This window comes from Thamnophis sirtalis, unplaced genomic scaffold (genome assembly GCF_051295495.1).
Source record: "Thamnophis sirtalis isolate CommonGarterSnake01/CBP01778 unplaced genomic scaffold, rThaSir2_p1.2 scaffold_3, whole genome shotgun sequence".
NCBI classification, from domain to species: Eukaryota; Metazoa; Chordata; class Lepidosauria; order Squamata; family Natricidae; genus Thamnophis; species Thamnophis sirtalis.
Window position 1 is genome coordinate 169,858,407 of NW_028261383.1, and position 25,060 is coordinate 169,883,466.

A 25,060-nucleotide genomic window follows, 5' to 3' on the forward strand; every position below is an offset into this window, starting at 1 on the left:
GGTTTAGGGGTTAATTTTAGGTTTAGGGTTTACAGCGTGCTTCTGTCTCCGCGCTGTTGTCGCCCTGTTGATAACGTCAGCTACACGGTTTAGTCGGACGCGGTTTAGTCGAGCATGCTACTGCTATCATCATTATCTTGATTTACTGCTTTGTCTTTCTGCTCAAGAGTACCTTTTTATTCTTGAACTGAAAAGAACAAACGTATTTTCTCATCTTCTTTGGCAAGCAGTGATGGGAGTTGAAGTTTTAGAAAAGCTGAGAATCTGCTAGAAAAGCACTCGCCTGCTATGTTTCCTGGTCTGTTTTGCTAGGTTTACTAATCATTAAACCAGATTAAGCAGATAGCACACCTATGCCTATCATCTCTCTCTATATATAAAAATTGTTATGTGCGTGAGTGTGTATGTTCCAGCATAACTCTGGAACACCTCGAGCAATTTCAACCAAACTCGGTACACAGATGACTTTCTCTTTGGAGAAAAATACTGTGGAGGGTATGACACCCTTAACATGCCTCGGAGTGTGTTCTGCTAAGCTACAGCCTGTTGTGCCTTAAAATGGCTTCTACTCTACTGCCATAAAATGGCTTCTACTGTACTGCCGTAAAATGGCTTCTACTGTACAGCACAGTGGAGTTGCCATGATAATGGCTTCACAGTACACCACAAGGGGACTCCCTCTGGTAGGGGGGGGGGTGTAAATCCAACTTTAGAAATTACATTTGGTCTGGACATTTCCCCCCTACAAATAAATACCTGGGCAATGCCAGGTTATCACATTGTGTTATATATTTCCCCACCATGTTTTTAGATCACTACCCTGAGCCTGATGTGCTATCTTGATTACTGGACTAAAAACTCATCATTTTCTGCCAATCTGGCAGGCAATTGTGATTGTGGTAGTATATATCTCCAGCTCAGGAAGTCTGGCCTTAAATGCATCTAGTCCAGACCAGCAGCTCAAGCGTTGATGTGAGCTTTGGATGCAAGAGTCAAACTTCAAGCTCAGTTGTACATTTCGGCTTCTTTTCTGTAAAACGGGAACGATACAACCTACCTCACAGGACTGTTGTGAGGACCAACGGCACCAGGCACACTAAGCGTGCTACATAACTGATAACTGATAATAGCCTGGGGGGAAGCCCATGGGGGTGTCTGCCGCGAGGTGCTAGGGTGGGGCTGGGGGCACCTCACCCGAGTACTTGCCGCCCTTGCTGCGCTTGATGAAGCAGAGGAGCACTAGAACAAAGATGAGGAGGACAATGGCGCTGATAAATCCGATGAACCAACCTTCCGCAGCAAAGCTTTTTTGTCTCTCTTGAACTGTGGGAAATAATCAGGGCGTAGCATTAATATCACCTCACCAAAAGCTGCCTGTTTCCTATCGAGCAATGGGCTTGTCCAGAAAAACAGAAAGATGTTAATAGCAAATCCATCCCATAAGGACAACAAGCTGCAGAGATTGAGAATCTAGGGTTGCTGCGCTCCATGCAAAAAAACCATACTGGCCTGTCAGTGGTGGGTTTCAAACTTTTTTACTACTGTGGCACAGAGGTGGGTTCCTACCAGTTCGCACCTATTCGGTAGAACCGGCTCGTCAAATCTACCGAACCGGTTAGAAGAGGTTCCACCAGTGGACCCGGAAAGCAGGCCACACCTACGGAAGAGGTTCCGGAATTTTTTGAAACCCACCACTGGTCCTTGGATATGCTTATTCTACACTATTAGGCTCATATTTATAAAACTCAGTGCCTCTGTGAAAGGGAAGGATGACTACTGCGTTTGTGGTGCAATCGGAACATTGTGTGTGTTGAAGTTGTTTTAACGCAAACCAAAGATGCCTTTTAAAAAACAAGTTTACATCATATTCTTATGCCTGCCAGTGCTGTGTGTGAGGTAATTTAAGGTGGTTCTGACAAGTGTCGTCGGCATCTTCATATCCGATCACATCTACTTAGGGTACCTATTTATTTAACAAATGTATATCTCTCCACTCATGTGCATGGTGACCAAGTGGCTTACAACAAAATAAAAGTATAATCACCTACTTCCCACCCTGAAATGTATGCCTCAAAACCCATGAAAATAAATTAGAATCCAATAGCAACTCAACATAGCAGCTCAAAAGCAATTAAAGACTTGAGAGCATATAAAATAATTTTTATCTAGTGCCTACAAAGTAGTTATGCAGCCCGCAAAAAAAATCTCCTAGCTTATCCCCTTCCCATAGCTTGTATCACAGAGTAAGCAAAGGAAATGGCAATAAGAAATGAACACTTTCTGAAAATTTCTCCCCACAAAACACCATTCTCGTGTTTTTAAGCCACAACAAACATATTATGCTCTACTATTATCATACTCAGGTCTTCCTAAAATTCATTTACTAGTTATATTCTGTGAAGTATAAGGAATGAAGTGGCTTTCTTGTCTTTGTTGCTATGACATTTGAAATATGGCAAGGCAGACACTAACTCCCTGCTTTCTTCATCTTTTCCAAAGCATTAATGCATTTCAAGGTCTCCTTCAACCTCTCGCTTTCCAACAGTATGAAATTGGAATGTGTTTTTTTTTTCAACGACTGGAGTGGTTTTTCTTTCTTTGAAATGTCACATCAAATAAAACAACTATAAATAATAAATTACAAAATGTATTAAAATGCCCGAGACATCAGGAAGGAGGCAATATTTAAAATATTTACAAATACACATTCTTTGCAAAAAATTAACCCTCTGATATATCGAAAAATACCAGCTATGAATAGAATGGGGGGAAAAAAACACCTGGAACCTTTCACAAATAATTTACCATTAAAATGCATTACATACTGGCCACGCACAACCCCCGGTTTAGCCAAAGGAGGAAAAAGTCGCGATACATCACATGATGACAGTATGACACCACGAGTTTGACACCCCTGCTGTAGAGTCTCTGAATCTGAATGTATGGACTCATTCTTCAGCAAGAGGAAAGAAGGAAGATCCAGCAAATTACTGTACAGACCAGTTAACTGAGATTAATACCTCAGAAAAATCTAGAGCAGATCATTTTGATATGGATCTCAAAGCATTTTAGAAAGAATAAACTAAGAAGTCAGCATGGATTTGTCATAAACAATTCTCGTCAGCCAGCCTTATCTATTTCTTTTTTAAATTGGATCATTTTTAATTGATTGTGGGAATACAGCAGGCACAACTGTAACTTGATTTCAGACCAAATATCCCAATGTCATGAGTAAAGTAAAGCGAGTAAAATAGCAATAGCAATATCAGTTAGACTTATATACCGCTTCATAGGGCTTTCAGCCCTCTCTATGCGGTTTACAGAGTCAGCATATCGCCCCCACAGTGTGGGTCCTCATTTCACCTACCTCGGAAGGATGGAAGGCTGAGTCAACCTTGAGCTGGTGAGATTAGAACTGCTGAACTGCAGATAACAGTCAGCTGTAGTGGCCTTCAGTACTGCACCCTAACCACTGCACTACTTCGGCAGTGTGGGCTGGATAGCATGATAATTAAATGGATCCAAAAATGGCTCAAAAAGCCTATTCAGAGTACTCACCTACAACTGCTTTCCAATAGAAAATGTATAATTTAATATAAGATTATGTTAAATTATACATTTTCTATTGGAAAGTAGTTGTAGGTGTTAATTCATAAATCACAGCAATGGTGGGATTAAAATAATTTAACAACCGGTTCTCTTCCCTAATGACCAGCTGGGTGGGCATGTCTCGGTTGTCATGTGACTGGGTGGGCGTGGCCAACTCAACATCACTCACGTCGATGGGCGCTTCACCTTAGCTGTTACACTGTAATAAGGGTTAACTGGAGAGGCAGTTTCTGTAAGCAGGGCAGTAAAGATGATGCTAGAAACAACCCCAGAATGTTTCCTTCCTGCCTTCCTTACAGGATTAGCCCTGTAAAGTGGAAAAAAAATAAAATATTTCTTCCAACAACCGGTTCTCCCAATTGCTTAGAAAGTTAACAACCGGTTTTCCCGAATAGGTGCGAACTGGCTGAATCCCACTACTGAATCACAGGAATTTCAAGTATTTTGGCTAGGCTCCTTAAGTACTGTGTTCATTTCTGAACAATACATTCAGAGCAATTGGAACAGGCTCTGAGAAAGGCAATAAAGATGATCATACAATCTAACTCCCATGAGGTAAGATGGTTCAAATACCTGGAGGGGATATCACTTAGAAAAAGAACCCTTTGGTCGTAAAGCACAGATGGATTTAAGTTATAAGAAGCCCCATTATCATCAGCCCATAATTCCTTGCAGGATGGAGTCTGGGCAACTGAATGGAGCTAACACAGTGTTTAATGGCCCAATGCCCTTCCTGTCACCAATGAGGAGTTTTGTTCAGCAGATATATTCTCATTGTGCCTAGAGAAAAAAATATCTCTCCCTACCTAGGATCGAACTCACAGCCTCCTGATTGTGAGGGGAGAGCTTCACCTCTAGACCACTGCACCCATTTTGACTGAGTTTTTTTTTTTAATCCTAAGAATTTCCAAAGAAGGGGCTGAAGTCTGGAAAGAGTTTTCTTAAGCTGGTTTCATTCCTATCTGGTATATGTGGTCTGCATGGTGGAAACGCCCTAAAACTAGAATACAAGGCCAGATCCCAACACTGGTCAAGTAGTTGAAACTGCATCTCCATGCCATTTTCATTTTTCCTAGCTTCGTAGCTAAATTAATTAGGTTGGAAGCACACAGTCCCAATGGCTAGTAGTGGGTGGTAAGTTCCATTCATTGCTAGCTTAGGAAATCGTCCTACACTTTAAAAGACCACAGTATCAATTCACTAGACAGCATAGCACTGGCAGATGTGCAGGCAGAGAAGGATGCTTTGCGATGGGTGGACAAACAGCAGTAAGGAGAAAGTGACAGTGACACACCCCTGGGAGGGATTAGTGGATTCATTTGGTTAATCTGATAGACAGTTGTGAACAAAAAGGGTGTCCCTTTACAATCAGCCCCTCGGGGTCTCTCTTTGAAATTTGCCGTGCACATTCCTAACAAGGCAAAACCTTCTTCCTTTCCAATGTAATTATGTTCCATCCCAAAACAAAAAAGTGAGGATGTCACTTGAATTTGAACTTGAACGAGAGGGAGTTTTCTTTAAAAAACTTTAGAATTGGAAGCCAGAATTTTTAACTTTCCTAACTTGCTACTGAACTGGGAAATGAGTAGAAATTGATTATTTCCAGAGCAACTTAGATCAGATGTTTCCAAACTTCTGGATCCATTCTTGGAAAGCATTCAGCCTTCAACCCTGCTCTAAACTATACGTATGTATCAAAAAGTTTACAAAGAGAACATGGAGTGCTAACTGTCAATAACTATTGTTCATTTACTTTAAAATTACACAGTAGACCCAATACATTCTTTTGTTGCTAGAAACCCCTTCCCCCTTCTTTCTTTCCTTCCTTCTTTCCTTCTTTCCTTCCTTCCTTCCTTCCTTCCTTCCTTCCTTCCTTCCTTCCTTCCTTCCTACCTACCTACCTACCTACCTACCTACCTACCTACCTACCTACCAGTGGTGGGTTTCAAAAAAATTTGGAACCTCTTCTGTAGGTGTGGCCTGCTTTCCAGGTCCACCAGTGGAACCTCTTCTAACTGGTTCGGTAGATTTGACGAACCGGTTCTACCGAATAGGTGCGGACTAGTAGGAACCCACCTCTGCTATCTACCTACCCTTCTTGCATTCTACTAATAGTTGTTTTGAAAGAGTGACAGGGAAATATCAAAATTTACCAAATGTGACATTTATGTGGTGTTTATCATCTGCTTTTTGATTGAGTGAGGGATTCGTAGGAATAGTTTGTAATCTAGATCCACATTAAACTATGGATAAAATTGCTATTCTAGAGTTATCTTGTCCTCCAACTTCTAATCCTATTCTGGCCAAGTTAGTTAAGGAAACAACAAACAAGAAATTTTAAAAGATGAATTTTGAGCATTTCTAGATTATTAATTAATAAATAATAAATAACAATGTCTTGGACGATTCCTGGTTCTCCAATGTAACTTACCCACACCACTGGTCTCCACATCTGACTCCCAAATGATTTGAACATCCCCAGTACGGTGTACTTTAACTAGTCGAACACGATACTGCTTGCCTGGCTGCAAATCTGGAATGCTGTATGAGCCCTGGCCAGAACTGGCCTTCCCTACATCATGCCATTGTCCTTTGTCTGTTTGAAATAAAGGGAGAGACAAAAAGGTTGTGGTTGTGTTCCCCACTCTCCTGAACCAGTATGTGTTACCTTTGATTTTAGTCTAGTAGGACTAGACTACTAATCCGTGCTGTCACGGATTAATACCCCATTTTTCATTATCCTTCAGCTAGCTGTTGGAAAGTAGACTTTACTATGGACTCCCAGTCATTGAAAACCACTTATTTCCTCATAAGGGAAGTAGGAATTTACAAGAGGAGGCCTTCAAAAGGAAGAAACTTGTCCCATTGCAAATCACTGGTTTTGCAACATATAAAATTAGCAATTTCAATAAATCAGCTTGGCAGGCAGGCAGGAATTCCTCGTCCCTGCCAAAGATATTGCTACAGATGATGACTGGAAAGAGGGAAGAAAAAAAAACCAATATTTATTTATTTTATTTATTTAAAGCTTTTATATGCCGCCCAATCCCAAAGGACTCCGGGCGGCTTACAAGAAAATATAAAAAACATAACAACAATACAATTTAAAACAACAGTCATCCCTCATAATTTCATTCTAGTCGGGGCCGGACCTTAACAGTGAGGTCAACAGCCCCAGGCCTGCCGGAATAGCCAAGTTTTTTACGGCTTTCCTGAAGGCCATCAGAGTGGGTATGGTCCGGATTTCCGGGGGGAGCTGGTTACCAAATAAGAAGAAACCTGATGGGTCAGGTCATAGATTCCATCTAGTCCTGCATTCAGTGTTGGAATGGAAGATTTGGAAAGCTCGCACATTTGAAGCCTTGAGTAGAATGAAAAGTCTCTCTCTCTCCCCCCCCCCCCATTTCCCTCCTCTCTCCCTCCCTCTCCAGGTGTAGGAAAAAAGTGGTAGAATGTATATGGTACAAGTTGTTAGTGAAAGAAGATTTTGTAGGGGGGGGGGGCATCAACAGTGATTGATCTTCAGAGCTTTTCACCCCAAAAGATGCTTACTCACGGCTGAGATAGGACCATGAAGACAATACAAGAAAGAGGGCATCCACCTCCCTCCTCTTACCTGTTTTGCTCATAAGATGGACTGCAAACTCCACATCTCGCTGGTTCTGACGAGGGATCCAGATGATGGTGGTGAAGTTTTCTCCTGTCTCGCCCACACTGATGTTTACAAAAGACAAATTCACTGGGCATAGAGGCAGGGAGAAAATGAGAGAGAAAAGTATTAAAATCACAATATCTGGAGAATCTACACAGGTCCCACCCTTGCAGGCTTCAGGGCGAACAGCAAGGTCATTAAGACCTCAGAAAAAACTACCAGATTAACTATATTTCCACTGTGGGAATTGGGACATACTCGTCCAATTTCTGTGGCAGCAACATAAAACTAGTTTGCTAATGCAGTCCGTGGCCTAGCAGGTTCTGTGGTAGTTCCTCATTCATACCTGCCTTTGCTTAATTTCCCAGCCCAGACAAAATCAGGCATTTGGGGGAGAAGGGTGGGTGGGAAATCCCTGAAAAAGAGCTTTTAAAAAGTAAAGGAGAAAAAAAAAGTAAAACTGAGATCAAAGAAAGGATTCCCACCCTGAATGGTCCCTGTGAATATTAAGGTTTTTAGCTAAAAATTCCGTGTTTTTACATTGTGTGTGTCTAATGGTTACTCTCTCCATAAGCTCTGGTTACGTTGCCAACACAACCTGATACACGGCTGCTGTAGTTTCCTGTTTTCAAATTGCTTTACACATGCGGGACCATCCACTATGACATCTGATACTTCCGTATCGCTGAGTAGATACAGACATACATATGTTCATATCATGTCATTTACTTTTGGGTGAGCACAATAAAGGAAAAGGAAATAGTTAGATAAAGCAATTAGAAGGTGAGATAAGGGGAAAATGTTAGGAGACATAGCACTCAAACCATTCAACGCATTTCTCCATATTTTTATATCAAGCTAAACCAAGCATTCTTTCTACAGTGTCCATACACTGCTTCCTACATTGCCCCTTCTGTAATGTCCCTCTCTCTTTTTCAAGAGCTTAATAACTCATACAAGCACGATTTTTGGGGAGTCTTCTTCTACACCACTTCATCTTCCTAGATGATGTTGTATAGTTCAACACTCATTCCCTCTGCATGACCAAACCACCTGAAAGACTATACTGTCATTTTATTTTGAATTCAATCCACATTCATTCAGTACTCATTCATTCTCAGCCCTACCTCTTCTTATTTGACCACACGCACTCGTGGCACGACAAAACTGCGAAGCCCTTATCCGCGGAGACATAAGCATGTCGCTAAAGCCGCGACGTCATCACCGCCGTGACAACAGCGCAGCAACAGAAGGGCGTTTTAAAACGGCGCCGCGGCAGAAAGCCAATTTCAATTAAGGTAAGGGTTAGGATTAGGTTTAGGGGTTTGTTTTAGGGTTTGTTTTAGGGTTAGGTTTAGGGTTAGGTTTAGGGTTAGGTTTAGGGTTAGGTTTAGGGTTAGGTTTAGGGTTAGGTTTAGGGTTAGGTTTAGGGTTAGGTTTAGGGTTAGGGTTAAGTTTAGGGTACTGAGTGCTTGGAAATGCGCGGATTTGCCCTCCGCGATTATGTCATCGCGGTAGGGTCGCATTTTTCCTTAGCACTTTGAACGGTGCGAATTAGTCTTCGCGCTTATGTCTCCGCAGATAAGGGCTTCGCGGATTTGTGGTGGAACCCACGCACTAAGTAACTAATTCTATTGTATTCAATTTCACCTTCATGCTTCTTTTGAATACCCAATTCTCGCCTCAATATAACGAAATAGGCAGAACACACCCACAAAGCTTTTCACAGCTGAAAGTAGGACAAACTTAAAGGAATTGTGACATAGAAAGGCACAGGCTAACGGTGTAAACAATTCGAGTAGAGATTTAATCTATGGAAATATCATAGGACCAATTATGGTCCACAGGGAGTCCTTGACTTACGACCACAATTGAGATCAGAATCTCCATTACCAAAACATTCATAAAGTGAATTGTTACATGACTGGATTCAATATTATGACCATTCTTAACATGGTGGTTAAATGAATCATCGGGATTGTTAAATGAATGATGCAGTCTTTAAGCAAATCCAACTTCCCTAATGGACCACAGGTTACAATTACAAAACTGTAGGATGTTGCCACTGGTTGTAAAGGTGAGCCAAATTGCAACATGATTGCTGGAATAGTGTGATGGTTGTAAGTGTGAAAAGATGTCATAAAGCCATGGATGCTCAGGAGGAGGTCAGGTCAGTCATAGTCTCTCACCACAGCCTACTTTACAGAGTTATTATAAGTGAAAATTGAAAAAGGGAGCACTGTGTTTTCAAAATGAGCTTCTGAACAAAAAGCAAGGATCAAACCAAACCGGGGGAAGGGGGGGATTAAATGTATTTAAGCTCAGCACATTAACCATGGCTTCTAAGAGAATATTGTAGGAAATATATCATCTCTTTCTCTAATATTAGTAGGAAATGTTTTTAAGGCTTCACATACCTGACTCGTGCATTTTATGCTCCTCAAGTAAGGCCATTTCTCCTCGACCCTCTTTGGTTTCTGCCCACAAGGAGAATTTGTAGGGAGTGTGGGGATCAAGACCACTGAGATTGAGGCTTAACTGGGTGGCTGGGATGTCGATGTTGTCAATATCCATCTCTGTCTGATTGGCTAGGCACAAGATGGCAGAAGAGTAACAGGTCAATTTTCAGAAAATAATACCATTGTCATCCAACTTGCTGTCCCTATCTGATGGATTTCATTTCACAGAACCTGTCAGCTTGGAGAAGGCGGGTAACATGCCAGAAAATACAAATCCTGTTCTGAGTTGGTAGTGTTCAACAAGCATAAAACGGGCAAGAAGGAAGCATTAAGGGAAGGAAGATGGGAGAGATATTAAAAATGGAATCGGATTGCTAGCATTTTGTGGCAAAAATCACCGAATGCTAGCTAGTGATTCTTGCCACAATATGCTAGAAATTGCCACAATATGCTAGAAATCGGATTCCATTTTTAATATGTTTTAATATTGAGCCGAAGTGGCGCAGTGGTTAAATGCAGCACTGCAGGCTACTTCAGCTGACTGCAGTTCTGCAGTTCGGCTGTTCAAATCTCACCGGCTCAGGATTGACTCAGCCTTCCATCCTTCCAAGGTGGGTAAAATGAAGACCCGGATTGTTGTTGGGAGCAATATGCTGACTCTATAAATCGCTTAGAGAGGGCTGAAAGCCCTATGAAGCGGTATATAAGTCTAACTGCTATTGCTATGTCTCCCATCCTGAGTCTCTTTAAGTCCTTTCAGATTCATCAGGAAAATGATTATCTACTACTGAAACTAAAGGAATGGAAGGAAGACATCATCATTTTGCTTTCAAAAAGCTACAACCCGTTCTGGTGCCACATATTTTACTAAGACGCTGGTACACAGAAACCAGCATGGTGAAAATCCTGTGAAACCAGTCTCTGCCTTGAAAAAAATATTGAAAGAAGAAGTAAATTCAGCTTATAGAAAGCAAGACTTGCGGAGGGGTGGATGTTAGGGTTCTTGAAGTAACTGAAAGACTGAGGGGTTATTCTTATTCTGTATTACAGCAGGAGATGGGATTACAACATCAGGTGGAAACGGCAGGAAGCAAATTTCAGCAAAACATCAGGGAAGTATTTGATCTGAGAAGCAGTTCCTGGGGATTTTTAAGTACATCCCAGATAGTCATCTCACAGAGATTCTAACTGCATCCTTCCTTGCTGAACCTTGATCACCTTCAAAGGCCCTTTGACTCTATCGTTCTGATTAACAGTATTGATGCAGAAGTAAAAATCGCTCGAAGGAAGTTGGGACAAGAACAGCAGCATCAAAAGCAACACACCTAAATATAAAATGCGCGTGAGGATTTCCCTCTGCAGGTTCCCTGTGCTACAATACAGACCCAGAAAAACCCAGAGCTGCTACAGACTCACCTTGTTGATATCCCAACACGTATCCCAGTAATTTCCCGTTAGGGAATTTTGGAGGCATCCACTGTAGCAACACTGCTGTGTCCGAGAGATAGTCCAGCTGAAAGTATTCAGGGATGCTAGGTACTACGTAAGGAGGCAAAGAGAAATGGAGAGTGAAGGGCACAAGGAATGTAAATGCGAAGGAGTGGATTATAAGTGGGAAGAAAGCTGTAGTAGACAGGGCAGCCTTTTGGATTCTCCAAATACTTGGAGCAAATTCCTATTAGCAAGCAGAAGCCCATCAAAACAAAAGATCTATATGCCGTTAACAATGCATCCATTGCATAATTCCTAATTTATCTACACTCTCTGTCTCCTTAGTATTGCAACCAAAGCCACAACAGAGATCCTGATAGAATGAAATCACTGTTTGTTATGAAGAGGAAATAAAATTATCCTACAGTAGAATGGACGGGAAACTTCAAGTCCCAAAGACAGGTATGTCTTGAGCCCTTTTTGACTGCAATGCTGTACTGCAATTTTTCTGCCACTATGAGGGTGGGAAATAAAGAGTTTGATGTCTCTTCTACATGACATAATGCTACACCACAAGAGTGTATCTTAAGCACGCAAATTGGGAGATGTGCTGAGGATGACCGGACCATAAAAAATGAGGTGTCCTGAGTTCCAGAAATGGATTTCTGTGACAACTTAAGCCCAATGAAACATCTTATCCTTGAGACCAAGATGGTACCTTTACTATAATCTTTTAAGGTTAAAAAAGTGTTTGTTTGTTTGTTTTTTACCATAGAGCAGTGTTTCTCAACCTTGGCAGCTTTAAGTGCATGGAATTCTTGGAGTTAGAGCCCACAAATCTTCAATTTGCCAAGGTTGAGAAACACTGAGATGGAACTTTTGAGGAGTAGATTGTCAACCCAAGGTTGACCCAAAGCTCTTTCTCTAGCCTTGGTTTTTAGTGGCTTGCATTTTTATTGTTATGTTTTTAGAATTTTCGAGTTTAGTGTGAAGTTTAGATAATCTATGGCTGAGGCAGCATATAAATGATGCTAACTAATGAGGCCTTCACTAACTAAGTTTTACTAACATAAAGAAAAACATAATTTCCTCCAATCCAGAAAAATCCAGCTCTACCCACATACTCAGATATGCAGTAATATATTTTGCCCACTTTCTCCTATTACTCCTATTGCACTGCTAACCATTATTTCTGTATAACAGTATTAGTAACAATAACAGCAATAATCTCCCCTCCCCGCACTCAATATCTACTTAATGCAAAGTTTCACTTTTTAGACAATGGTTTCTACAAACTGATTGACTGGAACAGGGGAAGCTGTGGTTAATAGAGGCTCATTTTAATTTATTTGATTTAGGATTACCCCTCCTTCAATCCAGATTTATGCTTTATGCCAAGGGTGTGAAATTCAAGGCCCGGGGCCCAGATCCAACCTGTGGGGCGTGACCCGTCAAAACCGCGCTCGACTAAGCCGCGCCCGATTAAACCGCGTCGCTGACGTCATCAACAGGGCGACAACAGCCAGCGCGGAGAAAGAAGGGCGCTTTAAATAGCGCTTTGAAAGCAAGCCGATTCAACTTAAGGTAAGGGTTAGGTTTAGGGTTAGGTTTAGGGTTAGGTTTAGGGTTAGGTTTAGGGTTAGGTTTAGGGTTAGGGTTAGGTTTAGGGTTAGGTTAAGGGTTAGGGTTAGGGTTAGGGTTAGGTTTAGGGTTAGGTTAAGGGTTAGGGTTAGGTTTAGGGTTAGGTTAAGGGTTAGGTTTAGGGTTAGGTTTAGGGTTAGGTTAAGGGTTAGGTTTAGGGTTAGGTTTAGGGTTAGGTTTAGGATTAGGTTTAGGGGGATTAGGTTTAGGTTTAGGGGTTAATTTTAGGTTTAGGGTTTACAGCGTGCTTCTGTCTCTGCGCTGTTGTCGTCCTGTTGATGACGTCAGCTACGCGGTTTAGTCGGACGCGGTTTAGTCGAGCGCGGTTTTGTGGTGGAACCCCTGTGGGGTACTTAGATCCAGCCTGCGGGGCCGCGCTGGACACAGTGAAGGACCGCCTGCCAGAGATAATGGAGCTCAGGAGGGCCACCTGTTTTCACTGGCAGAGGATTGCAGGAGACCGTCGCAGGTGAAAACAGAGTTCGGGAGCCCGTTTTGGCTGGCAGAGCTCCCGGCCCACCACAGGCGCCCCAACACGAGTGGCGTTGAGCTGGCCATGCCCACCCCAGCCCTCCAAGGTCAAACACAACCCTGGTGCAGCCCTCCATGAAATCAAATTTGACACCTCTGCCTTATACACTACTTCCCTGGTTACCTTCCATATTTTCTCATGAAATTAAAATATCATAAAGGAAGGAAGGAAGTAGAGAAGGAAGGGAGGGAGAAAAGAAAAGAAAGAGAAAATAAGGTGGTGTCACAGCAGGTGCGAAGGATGGTAAACAAAGCATTCCAAACTATACCTTATAACCTTTTAAATGGAATAACAATAGCATAAGAACGGCAAAGAAAAAGAATAACTATGTGAATGTATACCTATAACTGTATGTAAGAGAATAAATGACAGTAAAAATATAAAGCACAATATAGGTAAATAATATTTGGTCATAAGTAGCTAAGTATAAATAAATAAAGAATTGTACATAAAAATGGATAACGAATAAGGAGATTATGAACGCAAGATAGAAATGTATAGAAGGGAAAACACTAACTGCAAAGAAACCGATACGGAACTGCTGTATGATATACGATGGGACTTATTGTTCCTATGTTGTTTTTAAGTCATGTGTTTGTTTCTGTTGATGTGCTTATGTGTTTAAAATAAAAATTTATAAAAATTTAAAAAAAAACCATTGTAGGTGTAGTTTTAAAATCATGCCACCCGTTAACGACTCCGGGATTGGGCGGCATAGAAATTTAATAAATGAAGTGAATGAAATGAAATGAACGACCACAATAACAATCTTCATCACTGAAATCTTTTTAACAGGATTGAACTGGATTTACATCACTGCATTTATTCACTGCATGATCATGAATTCAACTGTCAATTGCTGGACGTAGATAAAATTGTAAAAAATACTATATTACAACTATTAGTTTGACTACTGAAACATTTTTAAAAGTGCTTATGGCTGTAGAACTGAAAACATACAAAATGGGAAAGTGAAATTAAAATGCAATAAAATATTTGGTTTGAACATTAAAAAAAAAAAATCATAAACGGGGTTGCCAAATTGGAAAACAGTTGGACAGCCTGGGATTTGTTTCATTTCAGCACAAAGAGCCGAGGTGGCACAGTGGTTAGGGTGCAGTACTGCAGGCCACTTCAGCTGGCTGTTATCTGCAGTTCAGCGGTTCTAATCTCACCAGCTCAAGGTTGACTCAGCCTTCCATCCTTCCGAGGTGGGTGAAATGGGGACCCAGACTTTGGGGGCGATATGCTGACTCTGTAAACTGCTTAGAGAGGGCTGAAAGCCCTATGAAGCGGTATATAAGTCTAACTGCTATTGCTATTGCTATTGCTACATCCCATGCTTTTCAGATCTGGTCTGTGAGCAAAGTATTTCGGTGCTCACAGCTCATGTTTCAACTCTTTTGTACATTCTGTCAGATATTCTGCACATAATGCGAGGTCTAAAGAAAGTGACATGGACAGAGAGAGCTTTTAGGAATAGGAGCAAAAGTTGGACAGAAGTTCAGAAGGTGGATAGAGGGAAGCACAGATCGGAGGGTCTGCGGGGGGGGGGAAGGCCGCCGGTTCTTACCTCCCTCAGGTGTAACAAACTCCATGGCCTCGCTGCGGGGCCCCTCCCCCCGCCCATTCAACACTGCCAGCTGAACCTGGTACCGGCTCCAGGGCCTGAGGCCCCCCAGTATGACTTCAGACACATTCCCCAAAATCAACAGCTCCCCGTGGGGATGGAAGTGAAGATGGGCCTGTCGGCGGCTTCGTTCTGCCAGAGTTCCCAGCCTGGAGTAATACACCTGGTGAAGGTGGAATTTCAGAGAAAGAAAGAGAAAGAGGGAGAAATTATTTGCCCGGATTCAAGAACATCCACGTCTACCAGCTCACTCAATATTGGCAAGTTTTTTTTTTTTTAAATGCCTGTCATCGTAAGTGGAATCGCTCACTCCTCCCCTCCAAAATGCGTTGGAAGGGTGCCTCTGAGCATGTCAAGAAATATCTCTCCTTCTTAATTTGTACGAATAGAAGGCATACAAGGCCAAAATGCTTTCCAGCATGTATCGAATGTTCCCTTCCCTGAAGGGCACCTTTAACATGGAATCTCTCACAAAAAGCAGGGAAATGATACAAACAAAACATACAATTTCTGGTTTTACATTCAGTTGTAATTCTAGCCTGGGCAGTAAACTTCTGGCTGAATGGCAGTTCTATTCAGAGTCCTGCTGAAGTCCCACAGGCTAGTGTTTACCCTGAGTTTAAAAAACAAAAAAATTAAAAAGCAATTCTGCATCAAATCAATCTCAGTTCTGTACCACAAACATCTGCATCTTGTAACCTGTTGTGGCTATATTATACCTGAGGACTTTCCGCTGTTCCTCTTACGTGGTGGAATTTGTTCTGCGTCAGTTGACTCTTTTTACATTATTTACTCTGGTTTTACTACTTGGAAATGCAATATTACAATAGCTTGAGAATTCATATGATGGATAAAGTTTACAGTATGAAAGCAGTTAACAGGATTTATACGAGAGGTAATGTTTACAGTAATTCGGACAGAACAGATTTCTCTCGACCACCACCAACCCCACTCTGGATGTGGAGTTTTCCAAATATTTTGAATTTTAAGCCATAATACTCCAGCTAGTCTGCCCTTCGAAGATTCTAGGAGTAGCATTACTGCAATTAGGATGCAGAAATCTAGCCAACCACTAGATATGTCCAATTCTAACATATCTCGAGGGCACCCAAGTAATTTAAAAAGTAATTCAAATGCTGTCCTCCAGGATACAATGCAAAGTTCTTAATGCCATACCTTGAATCCTTTGAGATGTCCCCAAATTTTCTCTCTGTTGGGAAGGATCCAAGAAAGCTTGATTGTAGTGCTGTTTATCATCTCAATCAGCAGATCTTCAGGGACAGCCTCGGGCACTGGGGAAAGAAGGATCCTTTACATTTAAAATTTCAGCAAGAAAGGAAGGTGGGGGGGGGGATGAAAGTTCAGTCTGACAGTTCTGCAAAGAGACATGGCATTGGGAATTCGGCAAGTGCCAAGGCTCCAAATCGCCAAAGATAGCCCTATTGGGGAATCCCTCTATTAAGATAGTCCCGAATGTCACGAAGTAGCACAACATCAAGTTTTTTTGGTTGTACAATATGCTTTATCAAGTTGGAAGCAAAGTTGGCAGAGAGAGAGAGAAAAAAATCAGAAATGGCATTCCCAATCCTTCTAAGCAGTACAGTAAAACTCCTCCCTGCCAGCATGAGAAAGAGAAAAAAGTTGGAGTATCACAGGAGGCACAAATATAAATTAAAATGAAGTGAAAGAAGAAATCTCTAATGTACTGTGCAATATTAGAAATGATTACTAAGAAATCTCCCAGTGAGGTTAGCTAAATAGGTTCAGTATTGGAATGTTAATTGGGTCAAGGTCTTCCAGTACTACACAAATTTCAGTTTGAACTTTTGGGAAAGTTTTAGTTGAAACTGCTAGCTGGACAAGCAGGCAAATAGCCCACCCTCAATTTAGAAAAAATAAAATCCAGCCATTTCAAGGATCTGTCTCCGGTATTTTTTATCTACCTATGACCAAGGTGACTATGATGGTGAAAACAAGAACTGAATTCTGTCATTAAAGACTTCTGTATGCTTAAAACATCCAATTATACAGGACTGTTGGTGTAAGCTATTACTTATTTTTTTTGGCAGTTTCTGCTGGGTACGGGTGAGAAGTAAATCCTGCTCCATTTGTTTTACTAAGTAGTAAAACCGTTCACCATCCAACAGAGCTATCTGTCCTTGAAGGCAGCCAGACATTATAGAAGAAAAGCCACAATAGATTGTGACAGTGTTCCTCAACCTGGGCAGCTTTAAGATGCGTGGACTTCAATTCCCAGAATTCCCTAGCCAGCATTGCTGGCTAGGGAATTCTGGGAGTTAAAGTCCATGCATTTTAAAGCTGCCCAGGTTGAGAACAATGGACTATGGGTTTCAAAAGTTAGGAGGCACCAAAAATTTTCTCACAGCAATTTTCAAATTAACAAGCCTGCAAAGATGCTATCAGACCTCCTTCTCATTGGAGGAAGCAAGAGTAACACATTTGAATCCTATTTAGGAAATAACTCTTACATAAACATGGGAGGTGAGGGATCATCTTACATCTAAAAGATGATAAAGAAGATAATTACAACTTTTTTCTTTTTCAAAAACAAACATTTTCAGAAATAAGGATTTAAAAACAACCTCCGAAATGTGAGAGAAATGGAAATCTTAAATGCAGGATGGAGAGCAATGATAGCATAGCAATGTTCTTTTGAATGTTTTGAAAAAGAAGATCAGTCCTCAGCATCTAATTTGGTTTCCTGCCACAGTTGGTATTGAAATCATCTACATTAGTTCAGTTCCACCACAAATCCGCGAAGCCCTTATCCGCGGAAACATAAGCGCGAAGACTAATCCGCGCCGTTTGAAGCGCTAAGGAAAAACGGGACCCTACCGCGATGACATAATCACGGAGGGCAAATCTGCGCATTCCCAAGCACTCAGCATCCTAAACCTAACCCTAAACCTAACCCTAAACCTAACCCTAACCCTAACCCTAACCCTAAACCTAACCCTAACCTAACCCTAAACCTAACCCTAAAACAAACCCCTAAACCTAATCCTAACCCTTACCTTAATTTAAATCCGCTTTCTGCCGCCGCGCTGTTTTAAAGCGCCCTTCTGTCGCCACACTGTTGTCGCGGCGGTGATGACGCGCAGTGATGACGTCGCGGCTTTAGCGACACTATTTTATCACCGCTATTTTGACAAGCGCGGTTTTGTCGTGCCACGCATTAGTTCCACCCCCTCCTCCATTTGATACCTCCAGATGTACTGGGGTTAAAACTCCCTCAATTTGTAACATAACTGAGTTTTGTTGAATCTATGGGCATAATGCAAATGGATCCCTCATTACTCACCATCCTCCCCGGAGTAACCTTTTTCAGATTCCGGTTCAGGCCCTTTGCCAAAATCATTCTGTGCTTGCACCTTGATCTCATAAGGCGAGAAGACAGGAGTATCTGTCACCAATACAGGAGGCTCTTCAACTTCCACCTCATCCCATTGTCCTTCATTCTCAAGCCGCCATTGTACGCGATACTTCACCATTGGGGCATTCCACTCCTTCTGGGGCAAGGGCTGAAAAATGAGCAGGAGGAAGAGAAAAAACGTACAATCAACAGCAGTCTTGGGTGAGAGACAAACTTCATTGAATGGGAACACTTTGGCAGAACACTTTTCAGTAATCTTTTCCAGCTGTTTTGAAGCCGGCAATGAGATCACTTTCACTCCTGCATAACAATAGCAAATTCAAAGCTGGAGTACTGTAACACGCTCTACATGGGGCTGCCCTTGAAGAGTGTTCGAAGACTTCAGTTAGTCCAGAATGCAGCCGCGCGAGCGATTGTGGGTGCACCTAGGTACACCCACGTAACACCTATCCTCCACGAGCTGCACTGGCTACCAATTAGTCTCCGAATCCGCTTCAAGGTGCTGGTCGCTACCTATAAAGCCCTACATGGCATCGGACCTGGGTACCTGAGAGACCGCCTCCTGCCGATTACCTCTCTCAGACCAATTAGATCGCACAGGTTAGGTCTCCTCCGGATTCCATCTGCCAGCCAATGTTGGCTGGCGACTCCCCGGGGGAGAGCCTTCTCTGTTGCAGCTCCAGCCCTCTGGAATGACCTCCCCGTGGAGATCTGGACCCTTACTACCCTCCTGGCCTTCCGCAAAGCCACCAAGTCCTGGCTGCTCCAGCAGGCCGGGGGGCTTGTGAAACATCCACCCCCACGGAAACTGTGAATGTTGCGTCTTTTTTAAAGTGTTGTCTTTGTCTATTTATCCCCTTTCCCTTGTCTATTGTGAGCCGCCCGGAGTCCTCTGGGAGTGGGTGGCATACAAGACAAATAAAATGAGAAATGAGAAATGAAAGCTGTACGTTGGCCTCAAAAAGAGGAAGGTACTGTAATCTGGTAACCTACTAATTAATTTGGATTTTTTTACACTTCGCAGCTCCAGCCAGCATGACAGAAGAATTGTGAGAAAACACTCTACACAAAGAAAACAGAAGCTTTTCATCATCTCTTACAATTCTAAAACTCCAGGTTTAGTTAGTTTGCTTTATTGTCACTGTACCTCGTACAACAAAATTAAATGCCATCTTCAAGTGTACATTATAATTATAAAAATAAAACCCAACAGACATCCTTCACATTCTATACAATTGAATTGAAAACCGATATTGCATTAATATTGCACTCTACAGTAGAATTCAATATCGTTACTGCCCTGGGATTGAAGCTGTTTTTCAGCCTATTTGTCCTTGATTTTATTATCCTGTACTGTCTACCAGATGGTAATAGTTCAAAAAAAAAAAAGGGTGCCCAGGATGAGATGGATCTTTAAGAATATTTTGAACTTTCTTAAGGCAGCGGGAGCTATAAAGCTCTTCCAAAGAGGGGAGAGGGCAATCAATGATCCTCTGGGCAATGGCATTAGCCCTCTGGAGTGTTGTCCTATCTGTCACTGTGCAATTGGCAAACCAAACACAGGTGCAGTAAGTTAAAATGCTCTCTAAGGTGTAATGGCAGAAGGTCACCAGCAGGGGAACTTTAGGTCCCGTAAAGAAGACAAAAGGTGAAAGATTTGTGACAGACTAAATCAGTGGTAGTCAACCTGGTCCCTACCGCCCACTAGTGGGCGTTCCAGCTTTCATGGTGGGCGGTAGGGGTTTTGTCCGATACTGAAGCACTTTCCTGTTTTTTAATTTAATTGACTTTTTTTAAAAAAAATCATAGCATTATTTAAAAACATTTTAATTAGGTTTTCATAAAATCACCGTTACTGTGGAACCGGTGGGCGGTTAGAAAATTTTACTACTAACAGAGATACAAAAGTGGGTGGTAGCAGAGGTGGGTTCCTACCAGTTCGCACCTATTCGGTAGAACCGGTTCGTCAAATCTACCGAACCGGTTAGAAGAGGTCCCACCAGTGGACCCGGAAAGCAGGCCACACCTACAGAAGAGGTTCCAAACATTTTTTGAAACCCACCACTGGTCCTTGGATATGATTATTCTACACTATCATGCTCATATTTATAAAACTCAGTGCCTCTGTGAAAGGTAAGGATGACTACTGCGTTTGTGGTGCAATCAGAACATTGCGTGTGTTGAAGTTGTTTTAACGCAAACCAAAGATGCCTTTTAAAAAAGAAGTTTACATCATATTCTTATGCATGCCAGTGCTGTGTGTGAGGTAATTTAAGGTGGTTCTGACAAGTGTCGTCGGCATCTTCATATCCGGTCACATGGGCGGCAAGCCACTCCCATCCGGTCACATGGGTGGCAAGCCACTCCCACAAGGGAGGCCACACCCACAGAGTAGGTTCAAACAATTTTTGAAACCCACCACTGGGCGGTAGGTATAAAAAGGTTGACGACCCCTGGACTAAATGATAGGCTTTTTCACCACAGAGTGCGTGGATTCTGCTATCTTAAAAAGCAGCAGTAGCAATGAACTCTGCTTTTATTACCCTTAAAAAGATATTAGAAAAATCAATGGGGGTGGGGATAAAACTATCAATGCCTATTAGTCACCATATTTTCAGGATCAGAGGGAGTAGGCCTCTTGACCCTCATTGCTCAAGAAGACAAAGAGAAGGGTTCTATCCTGATCTTGGCCTTTCTGGAGCATTTGAAACTTTATGAAGTTAATCCTAGTATAAGATGTGAATAATTAGCAAAGTGATTGTTTGGTCAGCTTTTGTTAAAAAAAGTAAATTCACGGAGGGGATAAATTAATTGTGTTTACACATAATGTCAAGGCTTTTAAATTATAGTGATCTTGTATATACCCAAGAACGCTATAATGAATGGACTCCCGCATCTAGCTTAGTTTAAGTGAACCTCGTTATAGTTTAGGATGAAATGTGAGCCCACTCATCCTCTTGAGAGGACCTTTCAATTAAAAGGAAAAAAAATGCGCCATGACTTCATGGAAAGCAAAATAAGAAATATCTGCTCAGAAGGTATGGTATTCTCATGAACGCAATTACATGCAGAATTTGCAATAGATACTGCAGTTTTGCACAGCTGTGCGGTTAGAAGACTGAGAAACATAAACCGACTCCATGTTGGAACTGGGTTCATGGAGACAGCCTGCCATCACAGGAAGAATAGAGGATGTAAATTCAACAGATCTTTGAAACATTTAGCTGTGCAAGAAGATAATATAACCTGTTACAGGGGCATATTTAACTGAAACAGATGATAAACTTAGACCTTTTGCCTTTTAAGCAAAAAGAAACCCTTGAAAAATCACTGAAATATTACAATTTTTTAATAGCAAACTTAGAAATAAAAGACCATCTTAAGGACACAGGTTTTTCTAAGAATTAGCAATGTGACCTTCTAGTTGAATGCCTGCACAGGAGAATCCCTGCTGTCAAATTGAGGCCTTGGTGGTCGGGTGTAATCTGCTGTCTCCTTGAAAAATAAGTTTTCTCAAATAAGCAGAGAATATCTCAGTGAGAGAGTCAACGTTCAGCTGCCTCCGTCACTATGGGGGTTATTAAAATGCACAGTGATAGTAGCTGGAGAAGGCAAGAATAAATCTTAGTAATGTGAAGGATTAGAGCAAACACCTATAAAAGTGATTTAATCCATTTATGAGCCATCTGCCAATTTCCGATCATGAATAGAACTTCAGAAACTGCTTGTTGGTAGATGCAAACAGATGTACGCTGAGCAGAGGAAGAGAAGACGCAAGGCTTCAGATTAGGGCATCCATTTGTGGAATGATTATATCCGGCTTAACATGGCTGGCTGGCTTTCAATATTGCCAGTGCAGTCTCCTACTAAATGCATCCATTTCAGAGATTAGTAGTTAAGCAAAGCAAATCTGCTAAGGAACCACATATGTAACTGAAGAAATGGAAGATGTTTTGAAAAGTAATTTTTGGGAGCCTAGTAGTTTGAACATGGAAGTTTAGGGTCAAGGACATTTAGCATTTAAATTAAATTAAATTAAAATATCATTTATATTATATAGGTTTTCCATTAGCAAGATATTGGTTGAATGAATGAAGGATCTAGCCAAGCCACTTCATAGGTAATGTAGGCAGTACCTGGAGTATAGTTAGCGCATTGATTGAAAGCTAAAAATGATAACCGTTTCACAAAAAGGGGTATTTTTCTCTTGTAGAGAGAATGTGGAATGTAGGTCTCTGACTTCCGGACCAGAGATTATAATGAAAGATCACCAGATTGTGATCAGCCTGCATCAAAGTTGCAGGGATTAGAATTTTGAGGCAGATCACTGGGTTAATGCCGGCTGGAGGACAATGCCGGCTGGCGGCTCCCCGAGGGAGGGCCTTCTCTGTAGCTGCACCGGCCTTGTGGAACGAGCTACCCGCAGAGATCCGGACCCTTACCACTCTCCCGGCCTTCTGTAAATCGACCAAGATGTGGCTGTTCCGGCAGGCCTGGGGCTGTTGATTAATATCCAGCCCCACTTGATTGAATGGATGATATATTAATTTTAATAATTGTATTTTTAAAATTTTATATGTTTTTACTTTTGTTGTGAGCCGCCCAGAGTCCCAAGGGAGTGGGCGGCCTACAAATCTTATTAAAGTTGAAAGTTGAAGTTAACTCGATCCCAAAATTCAGGAGCAGATCTTTGAAACGTAGAAAAAGAGTAATAAAAAGAGGGATTTTTTTTTAATGTATGAATTATCTGTGAGTCACGCAATCAAAGAAATGACAAGTTTAGACGTATTTTTTTTCTTTTCATTTCCTTTAGGCTAAAGCAAAGATGGAAATAAAAAGTCAATCGTAATATTAGCAGAATATTACACCAAAGAAATGTGGATGCAGAAGACAAGTCTGTAGCCCTTGGGTATTGTTCCTGATTGAAAACACCTTTCCCAAGCAAGATTTTTATTCACAGTGCCTTCATTAACAAGTCGTTGTTGAGCTGAGATTAGGGTTTAGGGGGAATTTGAGCAATTGAATTGTTATTTCTACAGAACTAATTTATCACCTGACCTAAAATAGCTTAGGAAGGGGATTTACCCCGTTTCTTTTTAATTATTTTCTCCGGGTATTCAGAAGACAAGCAGGTAGTGGACAACCTTACAGTTCAGTTAACCAAATATGAATTTAAATCAAGCTGTGACTCACAAAATATATATATGGGTATATCAGATATGCAGAAAGCAGAGGTCCAGTTAACAGGTGCTATTTTTTTCATATTTCTTCTGTCTTGGTGATAGGAAAGTCAGCTTCTAATATTTATAGCATAAAGAGGTAGGTGCAACTCACAGTAGGCTAGATAACTGAGCTCATCCCATCCAAATTCCCAGGAAAGAGGATAGTATTTTAAAAACACACTCTTTGTAGCTCAAATTAGAGGTCTGAACATCCCAAAGTAGTGTCCATCTTAGTAATATGATCTCCGATGGGACTAAATAAAAAAAACATGAGTCTGAAGAATCCCATTGCAGCAAGGGGTTCTTGTCCCTCGGCAACTGGTCAGTCTGTTGTATTTATTCTTTGATTACCCAGCTTGTTATGACCTCTTCCAATGCCTGCTGAATACTGTCCATTCTTGCTTTTTGTTGCAACAGCCAGAATTATGGCACCAGAAAGTTTGTTTATTTATTTATTAGACTTATATACCGCTTCATAGGGCTTTCAGCCCTCTCTAAGCGGTTTACAATTTTTTTAGCAAATTGAGTCAGCAACGTGCCCCCACAGTCCGGGTCCTCATTTCACCCACCTCAGAAGGATGGAAGGCTGAGTCGACCTTGAGCCGGTGAGATTTGAACCGCTGAACTGCAGATCACAGTCAGCTAAAGTGGCCTGCAGTACTGCACCCTAACCACTGCGCCACCTCGGCTCCCGCCCCTCCTGCACATGCACGCGCCGACGCACGATGTTTTTGCGACAGCCATCCAGCGGCCTCGGGCAGAGGGGGATTTCCGGCGGCGGTAGCGCGGCGAGGGGGAGGCTCGGTCCCGGGCCAAGTGGCTCAGCTGTCGGAAGCTCCTCAAAAGCATGGTGGAGGAGGCGGCAGCAGGGGTAACGCTTCATGGTTTTTACAGCCCTCTTTTTTTTTTATAGCTCAGGTGCTCCGAGCCCCCCCCCCCCTTCCCGGCAATGGTGTCCTGCTTTACCCATCTTAAAATCTGGTCACTTTAGTCATGACCAATTGCTTGCCGTGGGTTAGAGTTGTGGCCATCCAAACAAGAGATGCATTACTTTTCCATCTCTTGATACAACATAAGGTAAGCAGCAATGGCCAAATCTGGAAGGAAGGCACTGCTCAAGAAAAGATTGAGGAAACCATGCATTGGGAGAACCACATGTCTCCAAAACACCAGCAGGTGGAGGCACAAAGACAGACAAGATGGGGGCAAGAAAAAAGAAAGGAAACATCTTATAATAAGGTAAGAGCCGAGGTGGTGCAGTGGTTAGAGTGCAGGACTGCAGCCACTTTAGTTGACTGTTAGCTGCAGTTCAGCGGTTCAAATCTCATCGGCTCAGGGTTGACTCAGCCTTCCATCCTTCCGAGGTGGGTGAAATGAGGACCCAGACTGTGGGGGCGATATGCTGACTCTTTAAACCGCTTAGAGAGGGCTGAAAGCCCTATGAAGCGGTATATAAGTCTAACTGCTATTGCTATTGCTATTCCTCAGTG

At 42.0% G+C, this 25,060-nt stretch overlaps 1 protein-coding gene across 2 annotated transcripts in view; it reads right to left on the minus strand.

The window, feature by feature from the left end:
• The window catches only part of L1CAM (L1 cell adhesion molecule), an 82,082-nt gene that overhangs the window by 15,604 nt on the left and 41,418 nt on the right, over positions 1 to 25,060 (minus strand). For both annotated transcript variants that reach the window (XM_087710888.1, XM_087710887.1), the window contains exons 18-25: positions 18,277 to 18,496; positions 16,131 to 16,246; positions 14,898 to 15,117; positions 11,137 to 11,259; positions 9,679 to 9,849; positions 7,226 to 7,348; positions 6,041 to 6,205; positions 1,195 to 1,323 (exon numbers count right to left, since the gene is read on the minus strand). In XM_087710888.1, the coding sequence (XP_087567014.1) occupies positions 1,195 to 1,323; positions 6,041 to 6,205; positions 7,226 to 7,348; positions 9,679 to 9,849; positions 11,137 to 11,259; positions 14,898 to 15,117; positions 16,131 to 16,246; positions 18,277 to 18,496 (1,267 nt within the window). The remainder of the gene's footprint in view (positions 1 to 1,194; positions 1,324 to 6,040; positions 6,206 to 7,225; positions 7,349 to 9,678; positions 9,850 to 11,136; positions 11,260 to 14,897; positions 15,118 to 16,130; positions 16,247 to 18,276; positions 18,497 to 25,060) is intronic.